The sequence below is a fragment of the Megalops cyprinoides genome, chromosome 20 (genome assembly GCF_013368585.1).
Source record: "Megalops cyprinoides isolate fMegCyp1 chromosome 20, fMegCyp1.pri, whole genome shotgun sequence".
Taxonomy (NCBI): domain Eukaryota; kingdom Metazoa; phylum Chordata; class Actinopteri; order Elopiformes; family Megalopidae; genus Megalops; species Megalops cyprinoides.
The window spans coordinates 5917152-5927299 of record NC_050602.1 but is presented as its reverse complement, the minus strand read 5'-3'; the positions used below and the strand labels follow the sequence as shown (position 1 = coordinate 5927299).

The following is a 10148-nucleotide window of genomic DNA, read 5'->3' as shown; positions in this document are numbered from 1 at the left end:
TTAATAATTTGGCATGGGTCCATTTTTATTCGTTAGGTTGATTTATTCTGTCTGCAAACTCATACAGACACTGTTTTGAAATGCAAGAAACTGTAATGTAGCAAAAGTGCCTTCTATTAGATGAAAATGGCATTCTTCATAGAAAGTAATAGAATGTGCATGTATAGAAATTACATTTCTAATTAGCATGTACAATGACATTTGATGCATTTTTTCTGTGTAGCTGACACACTGCAGCACCAAACGTCATTTGTACAGAAATTACTTTGACCTGGATATTTGCTATCAGCAGACTGCTCTGGATAAGAGCATGTGCTACATGTCAATAATGTAATATAATGACTTTGATGTGTAAAACAACTTGTAAGGAGCCATAAATATTTAAATTTAATTTTCTTTGCATTCAAAGTAGTTTTGTCGCAAGAGAAGAATGCAGGCAGGCAGCTTCTTGCCTGTAAGTGACTGGAAATTGTGTGCATTCACGTCATACATGGGAGAAAAGGGTTACACACTTGGTTACAACTCCAAATTTTGCTCCAAAAGATCCACATTTATGGAAAATGTTTAAACATTGAAGAAAACGGGAAAATACACTCACAAAACCAATCACTTTATACAAAACTAACTTAAATAACATAATAACAAAACTTAACGCTTAAACATAACACTTAAATAATGTGATCCTTCCCTATCAAGCAATCACAAACAAGTTTTCACTTGAAGTGTGATCTTTCCGGGAAGTGGACAGCCAAACTACTGTTCCACCCCCTACCCCCTGTACCCACGTTCAACCACAGATATGTGGTAAGACAACTGTGAGGTGTTCAGTGGCACCAAGAAGGAGTTCTGATAGAAGAAGCAACACATTAAATACTGGAACGGTGAGAAATTCTCTTTACTACTTGCCATAGTTATGTGTCTCCATCAATACCCCTATTTAAACTATTTACTAGTTGTGAAGATGATGACTAGTATAATTACTACTACTACTGTGATGATAATAACCATATTTTTCCAGATTTACTGTTATTATCTTGTTACTTAAAGAAATGACAACCAAAATTAATGCTACACATAACACAGTTAGCATTTATTAGCACGAGGTGGAAGAGACCAACTTCAGAGTTACATATGTATACTGCAAATTATACATAAAAACATATATTATTAGTCAGGTAGTATACATGAAATACTATCAAAACTCATGCATGTTTTGTATTATAAAGCGCTGAACATGATATCCATGAATTTTTAAGTGATGTTGTCATTTATTCCTCTCAAAGGGTTTGGGACAGACCAATGGCATATTCAGGTTAGTGATCAAAAATCGGATTAGATATGAACCACACTCTCTTTTTACGATCTCTTTCATGCTGACATCTTAACATTCACACACAATGAATTATTATATAGTAAAGTCCATGAGGCAAATAGTCGTCTGCTGTCGAGGCAGACAGTTGCAGGTGATGACTTACAGTTTGGCAGAAATTTCATTTCTGAGATACCAGGCAGCAGCTGTGATTTAGCTATCATTCCAGAGCATTCACTGACTATCGTGATAATATACTGTAGTTTGCAAACCTCAGGGGAACGTTTCTTTCTTCCTCCTCATTCTTTGCTGAAGGGAATATCCTGAACTAATGACACAGTGCCACAGCTTTTCTATCTTACGGTATGTCATGAAGAAGTGAAATGACTTTCCCTCTAAAGATTGTAAGCAGCGCAGAAGCACAGTGTAATTCTTCGAGTGGTTGAGATGGGGGTGTCGGCTCAGTGGTCAAGTTATATCGCTGACCGATTAATAAAGAGTAAATGGAGCAAAAGTAAACCCTTTAATACTATATTTCAGCTGTCCAACAACCAGGTCGGGAAAATAATGGTCCCTTCTCTCAGCCCTCAGGTAAGTGATAAAGAAGGGAAAGAAGAGAAAAGCCAAAAATGTGTTTTTATACCTACATATTTTTATGACAGATTTTAATTATGGGGGTGCAGTTTTTGCTATTGCTTTGTAGGCTAGAACCCGAGTTTTGAATTTTGTCTAAACCATACCAGGTAGCCAGTGTAGCGGAGCGGAGACATGATATTAGGGTGAGAAGCGGTGTAATCTTTCTTAAAGCTACAAAGATCAGTTTGTCAACACAGAGCTGGCTCTAGCTATAAGCCAAGGGACCACATATCAATTATTATTATTATTATTATTATTATTATTATTATATTGAATATTTCGTAACTACCTGAGTTAGTTCCTCTGCACCCTGAGCAAGGAAAAACTACATTACATTAGTTTACTACATGCTCTTAACCAGAGCAACTTTGAGTTTAATAAGCAACGGTATCAGACTAGGCTAACCACACTCCCAGATCAGTGAGCGTGAGCACAACACAATTCAAACACTACCACAAGTTAAAATGTGCTAACCTGAAACTGGACAGCCTCGAATACTACGGCACGTCAAGTCACTATATTAAAACAATGACATGCGGGACCTCAGAGATCTCAGGCCCTGTGTGACAATAACCTCAGCCACTGATCCAGGATCAGTGAATGGCAGACCATGAAAATCCACATGAAACAATGGCAGCAGCGTGATGTCATTTGCTTTCAAGGCTCAGGTTCCACAGCACTAATATCTCAGGTCAGCAGGTGGCGCTGCAGCACAGGGAAAGGAGGAATAAGGGAAGCACTTGAATGGAAAAATGCAGAGCTGCACTGGTAACCACCTGCAGTTGCTGTCACCTGTGGCTACTGATTATACGCACTAGAGCAGTTTCATATATAAACTGTTTATTTAAGGAAACAGGATCATGTATCTATTGATGGTCATTCATTTATCCTTTTATTTACACATGGGCCTCATGTACAGCAGAGAGTTTAGACCATAAAGTGCCACACACTGTGAAACCAGGAGCTTGTGAAATTTCCCTAGCACATTGTAGCTCAACTCCTGGCTGTATGAATTCGATTTGCTGTTGTGGTGTTTTTAAACTCTTTTATATCAGTGCAGTACTTCCTTGCTGCAAGTGTCCTTGTGCAACTCACAAAACTGACTCTGTGCCTTTGTTGTGAAAAACATCACTGAGTCATGTATAATGTTGTATAAAGTACTGTGCTATGAATGGTTATAGGAGATGGTGTCTCACCCTGGTGTCAGGATGTGACCATATGCACAAGGGTGTGATGTCACCCACGTAATACAGTGAGGTGAACACATTAGGTTGACACCCTGGGAGACACTGCCACTGAAGTGTACAGTCATGTGACTGAAACCACAGTGCATCTTAACAAACCTCTCAATCTTCCATTTCAGCTATCAGACAGCCAAGGGGGAAAAACAACTCCGCCCTCCCTCAAGATTCAAGTAAGTTGCACAGTGAAACCCCAGACCTTTTTTAGGTTTATAAAAAGAAAAAAATCTCAATAAGTAATGCAGTAGATGCTAAAACTCACAATAACAATCATACTAATTTATTCAAAATGTAGGTCAGAGTAATCTGCGTATATTAGAAATATAACTTAACTACTCAGAAAGGCTTTCTCTGGTGTGACCATTTCTCTCACTGTAAAGTCAAGTCTTCATACAGCTGAATGGTGTCTTGTGTGCTCCTGAGAGTGTTCACTATTTTTGGTAGGTGAAGGGAAATTTCATTAAGAACAGTCCTTCCATGGGTATAATTACTAGCATTTGAGGATAAGCTTTTGAGGTCAAACAGAACGTGGAATGACTTTGATGTGGAAACTTTGCACCTGTGTGTTTTGGTGGGAAATGTCCATCCATTTTTCCCGTTTAGGCTGTGAGACCCCCCTTGTACCAATGCCTGTACCCCAAAGACCCTCTGGCTGCCCCCAGGGCCTGGAATTCCTGACTGAGGTGAGGTCTTCTCGCATCAAACATGTGTTTGGGATCCTCCTGCTTAAGACTGCCATTAAGTTATATGTAAAATAATGTTTTATGCAGAATGTATACATATAATTGTATACTACCTAATATCACCATGTTGAAACAAAATTTGTAGTGGTGCAGTAGTGACATTTTATCAGTGTATTGAATGGGCTTTATGGATATATATGTTTATAAGGAAATGACAGAAACTACAGGTTTCAGCTTCACCCATTGCATCCGACACATGTGATGTCACTGTTGCACAGTCAATCTGGGGCTGTTGGCAGCGCTGTACCAGTCAGGGTTTGTTTGGATGGGTGAAATTATACAACTGCATTTTTATTTTCACAGATGGATCAATTGCTTGTTGCCAAGAAATGTGATTGTGTTGAAGGTACTGCTCCCTCAATCAAATTAATAAAGTAAAGAAATCCAAGGCCAATTCTTCAAAGAAATAACAAAAACAATAATAATATCATATACTATATAGTAATAATAATACACTACATTTATATAGCACTTTCATACAAAAATTGCAGCTCAAGGCACTTTATAAATGAAAACAAATAATATGCAAACTGTAGAATACCTTAACAGGAAACATATGAACATATGTCATAGGTACAACCATTGGTAAGCCACACGTTAAAACACGATAAAATTAAAATGAAATGATGGATAAAAGGATCATTAAATGAAAAATAAAATACAATAATAACACACGTGTTTTCAGAGGCCAGAATTACATCCTTTCTGACCACAGTACTATAAGTTTCTATTGACACACTGAAAAGCTTACTCATTGTGTAGCAGGCAAATAGCACTCATTAGAGTATGCATCAATACATGCACAGCTGGACAATCACCAGTTACTACAGGATTCCAGAGGTGTTGGCTAACACAATGGGTGTTAATGTTTACAGACAGTCATGCTGATACAGGGCAAATACTGATGATGTGATAAATGACACTAGATTCGAGCTGATGATGGGCAAACAGCAACAACCAACCATCTCAATGCCAACACAATCTTTTCGATTGCGGTACCAAAGTGAAGCGGTGTATGAAACAAGAGGTGTTCTCTGACTACTGAAAAAAAAAGGCTGACTACTCCCCTTCTTCCTTCAGTTATTTTTGGAACAGTCTCCGAGAAAACATACAAAATCAAGAACACTGCGGGACAGAAGCTGCTCTACGCTGTGGAGGAAAATGACTGGTGCACTATGCAGTGTTTTGCTGGCTTGCGGCCCTTTGTCTTCAGATTGTCGGATAACCTTGGGCAGCAGGTCATGACTCTGACCCGCCCCCTGAACTGTGGTGCCTGCTGTTTCCCCAGCTGCCTACAGGAGGCAAGATTTAACTAAGATTTATTAATTAAATTATTGACTATATTTCATTTTCATTTTTGGTCATCCATGTCTAACCTTCAGTATCCCCTGCAAAAAACATTATACCAGTATATATTTCATATTTACATTTACCCTTGATTGTATGCTAACTTACTAACTAACTCTGAAACACAAAAATGCACATATTGAATATTTTTTCCTACTTGGATTTCATTTTATGGATTTTATTCCAAGCTCTTCTGGCACTGATTACACTTATAAGGCATACATATGATGGAGAGTAATGTCAAAGTATGATTTCAAAACCATCAGGAATACATTTTTAATGTTTGCCATGATCAACTGCATATCCTTGAGAAAATGTTGGTCAATGAAGAATAAATCTCTTTAATGTATGTAACTATATGGACACGTAGACAAATAAATTACAAAATTCCACGTTATGAATTATATTCAACAGTATATATGTGAAGCTAGTAATATGTAATGTTTAGACGTGTGTTGAACGTGTATCATGTGCTTCTTTTCAGCTTGAAGTCCAGTCTCCACCTGGCAACCCGATTGGATATGTTGTTCAAGATTGGCACCCCTACCTTCCAAAGTTCACCATTCAGAATGAGAGGAAAGAGCCGGTTCTAAAGATTGCGGGACCATTTTGTTTCTGTAGATGCTGCCTGGATGTACATTTCGAGGTATGGCAGCCATTGCACATAAATGAGAGAAAATAACTCAACATATTTGTTGAAACAGGGTAGAGATCCCAGAGGGGCTGTTGCTGGGTGATATGCAATGCAACATAATGACAAAATACAAGGAAAAATCAAGGATAGAGTTTTCAGGTTTGCACTGTGTGAAATCACATTGCTGGTTAGAGAGCACGGCAAGGTGATAACAAACAGAAAGCCTTTCTTGTGCAAACATATGCAAGCTCTTGACAACAGTGACTGTTTGAGCAATCCACTCTGAAGAGTGAATCTTGCTGCGCACTCCCAACATAAAAATCTGCTGTTTCAAACCCACCGTGAGACTTTCATGGTAATCATCCACAGGTTTGGATAATTGACTGAGAGGCAAGGTAAAAGAAACAATATGATGTGATCAAACCATAACTGGCCTAAGACAGACAGATGTCCTAAGCAATAAGGGATTTGTTGGTGTGTGTGTGTGTGTGTGTATGTTGGTGTATGTTGGTGTGTGTGTGTGTGTTAAGTTTTAAATAAAACTAAAAGATTTGAGCCACGCTTTGCCTTTAGAACAGATTCTGTAGTTCTATGTCTAGTGGGATATTTGTAACGCCCCAAACCCTCATCTATTAAAATGGGTTTGCATTCCTTGGCCTTAATTCTACTATGCAGACACAATGACCCCTATGAGATGGCTGCCCCTACCATAACAGATCCACCACCATGTTTAACAGTTGGGAACTGGGAACTGGGAATGCATGCTGAAGGCTTCCTTTGGCTTTCGCCTATCCATACGTAGAAAAAAGAGGAAGACCAGGTTTTTGCTCATTGCCCCCAGGTTATGTTTTGTTGCACATTGGCCTTGGTTAAGTGGTTTCTGAATGGCTGCCCTACTATAAATAACAACTTTGTGCAGTTCACAGCACACAATATTTGCAGAGGCTGAGTTCCACAGGCATAGATTCAGTTCTGTGGTAATTTTCAAGGCCACTGTTTCATGGTTTTTGACTGTCCATCTATCCCTGTCATTGAGCTTCAACTTGCAACCATTGTTCCTCTTACCCAATGAAGTTTTTCCATTTTTGCGATATACCACCATGATTTATGATTCTTTTTCCCATGACACATTAAATAATTTTGCCACTTCTACAACTGATGCACCTGCAATTTGGGAATCAACTATGTGAACTCTTTAACAAATCGGCTCAATCTCTTTTAGTATTTATTATTGATTAATTATTGATTTATTTTCTTGAATTGAACGGTGATTTGTGTGTCTTTCTGTAACTACAGGTGATTAGCTTAAATGAAACGGAGGCAGTTGGCAAGATCACCAGACAGTGGTTGGACTTTGTGATCACCTTCCCTGTAAACCTTGATGTCAAAATAAAGGCTGTGATGTTGGGAGCCTGCATTCTCATTGTAAGTGATGCACAGCATCATGTGCCTGCTGATACACTGAACTTGTGCATATAAAAGACATGCCACCACTAGTTAATCGCTTTAATGAGAAAGGCAAGCTTTAATAAAAGTACAAATGGTCACAAGTGTCATGCATCTAATTAGCATTTATGGTCATGATACACTGTACTCTCCAGAAATGATCCCCTTTCCCACAGACCAGTTTCTCTCTCATTTACATTTGACTTCTTTTCATTCAGACTTTATTTCATTTCAATTGATCAGTTTGCAGTGCTCTTGATACTCTGTGTATACAGTGAAATAGCCATGAATTCCAATGACAAATGCATTACTCATAGAATTGTATAGAAAATGGACAGAAAAGTAATATTTCTTTCTGTTTTTCTTTGTCTTTGTTAGGACTTCATGTATTATACGGATAATCATCTTTAGGACAAATGCATTCGACGAACTGTGAGTATTTTTAAAACACAAACCCTTTTCTTCAATATCAACATAAACGTTTCTTCCTATATTGGTTGCTGCTTAACCATTTTATTAAGAAAAAAGTATCACTTGCATTTAATGCATTTTTTTTTCAGTCAAAGTTAAGGGAAACCATTGATTGGGTGATGAAGGATGTATCGATTTATTGTACTTCTTGAGGTCGTTTTCAGATCTAAATGGCTTTCCGATTTCTTCCTCTCTCCAGGCCGAATAATTTTCATCCTACTGAAGATTATTCTTATTCAAGATTATTCAACTCATTCTGCCGTGCAACCGCAAAGGGCACATAAAGAAGACATTCTTAAGTTGTTCATTTATAGCATCAGTTTTCATTTGTTTCATATTCTGGATTTAGTGTCCAGTCGATGTTCCCATAAAACTGAATTTGTGTTGTTTCACATTATATTTAAACTGAATAAATGCTTTTTTCTTAACAAATGATAACGGACGTGTTTCAATTTCATTCTATGTCTGTGAGAAACGCCAGCATATGTATACCATATGATTTCAAACTTTCCAGAGACATTTGTAGACAACCTAGACAAGGTCGAAGTAAGGTATTCTGTGGTGTATTCCAGGGATAAATGCGCGAAAAAGATGCCATTTCGAGAATTTTTTTTACATTTTAAAATCAACAACCGTTTTGGCTCCATATAATACGTTGCAGTGTCCGGTCGCGTAACCCGTTTTAAATGTCGGTAGATTAAGACACACTGGCGTCACGCGGTGCCAGGGAAACGGGGCAGCGGAGCATAGCGTTGCTCACACAGGTGAGTGGGCTCTTTAAATGGACTATGTGTCGTATGAAATCAGCAAAAAGAATTAGAGATCTGTAATGCAGACCGCGTTGCTTTGCGTTAACTAACCGACTCTTGGAAAAATGTCTCCACTATTCCGGCTAATACAGGTGAGCCTGTATGTAATGGAACTAATTTACAGAGTAACGTTATTTAGCTAACATTGGATAGTAGAAAATTCACACATTACAGCCAGTAGGCTATGTCACGATCAGTTTACAAGAAATAGGCAAAGTAATTATCTAGCTAGTTCGCTAATGCCAGTATTGTTATCTTTACCTGCACTATGATTAGCCTACAAAGTGAGTTTTTGTTACCTGAGGGGGAAATGTCACGTCCAGGGCAAGAAAGTGTTCTGGAGCTTGTGGAGCTTGTTTTAGTAGTTTGTTGTTTGTAGGCTAAGTTATTAAATTTTCGAAACTGCTTAATTTGAACATCGATAGACCTTTATTTTAACCAGTTTATTAGTCTGGTGCTGTTAAATGTTCAATGCGAATACACTTATTTTTTGACAAATAGAATTGAATGGACGTTAGATAACACATATAATGTTACCCTTAGGTCAACACGGATCGAATGTTTTGGAAAAATAGTATTTGAACCACCAGCCTTGTAGAAGGATTTAAAATACATTGAGTGTAAGTCCACTGCTTTAAATATTCACCTGTTACAATGAGTTTGTGTTTAAAAAAAAAAGGTATACAATTAAAACTTGCTTTCTGTAATGTTACTGTTTTCCCCTTTTCCAAGTACAATCAATAGCAGTTTTTGACCCAAGCCTTTTATGTGTCCAGGAGGCACAAGTGAATGTTCTAACAGACTGGCTATTAAACAATCACAAAATAACCCTTTTGAAAAACTAAATAGCATGAATCTATCCTCTAATCCAGTCTACTTGCATTCTCTTAGATTCATCGAGGACAATTCTGTGGAAGCATCCATGGCTGCACAAGGTACACAAAACTACCCTGGGCAGGAAGAAGTATACAGTACTAGAACAAGTGAAATAATTATGGTGCACATCATTTTCCTTAATGATTACATTCAGTGTGCTCATGTTCCACAGCTACAGGGTAATGTCGATTAACATAGACTTGTCGTGATGTAGTCCAAGAGAAAGAGCTATTGTGCACTTGTGATGAACAGGGTCTCATAGAGTGCTAAACTATGGTGGGCTGTTTTAACGGTATTTAATTTTGTTTTGATATCAACAACAGGTTGTGGAAAGACAATCTGAAGAAGTTAACAAGAGGAAAATATATACAAATATAAATAAAACTATCATTACATGATTACTTATTAGATTAGACGCAAAGGCTATTTGAATTAATGAGGCTCATATTTACAATTTACACACCCAGGGACATTCTTGCTGAACCACACAACAGCCATTAGAACAATGCTGATTTAGAGCAGACATGGGTTTTGCTTTTCACCTGCACCTGCACAAAAAAAAACATGTTTCGATTCTAAATCTGAAGTTTTGTTGAGAAGAAAAAAGAAGTGCAGAAGTGCTTTTATGCCATACAC

The 10148-nt window shown here is 37.8% G+C and overlaps 1 protein-coding gene across 1 annotated transcript; it reads left to right on the top strand.

The window, feature by feature from the left end:
* The first annotated feature begins 839 nt into the window (after positions 1 to 839).
* On the top strand, positions 840 to 7767 carry LOC118796045 (phospholipid scramblase 1-like). The gene is made up of 10 exons (XM_036554875.1): positions 840 to 881; positions 1284 to 1312; positions 1850 to 1900; positions 3309 to 3359; positions 3790 to 3869; positions 4233 to 4275; positions 5010 to 5230; positions 5761 to 5922; positions 7207 to 7335; positions 7735 to 7767. Exons 2-10 carry the CDS (start codon positions 1300 to 1302, stop codon positions 7765 to 7767), a joined length of 783 nt encoding a protein of 260 aa, XP_036410768.1. The 5' UTR covers positions 840 to 881; positions 1284 to 1299.
* Positions 7768 to 10148: the final 2381 nt, after the last annotated feature.

Bases quoted from the DNA above. Each gene is read 5' to 3' on its own strand.
- LOC118796045 (XM_036554875.1), top strand. The intron at 5,231-5,760 runs GCAAGATTTAAC...GCTTCTTTTCAG, and splicing joins TCCCCAGCTGCCTACAGGAG to CTTGAAGTCCAGTCTCCACC. The intron at 5,923-7,206 runs GTATGGCAGCCA...CTGTAACTACAG, and splicing joins GCCTGGATGTACATTTCGAG to GTGATTAGCTTAAATGAAAC.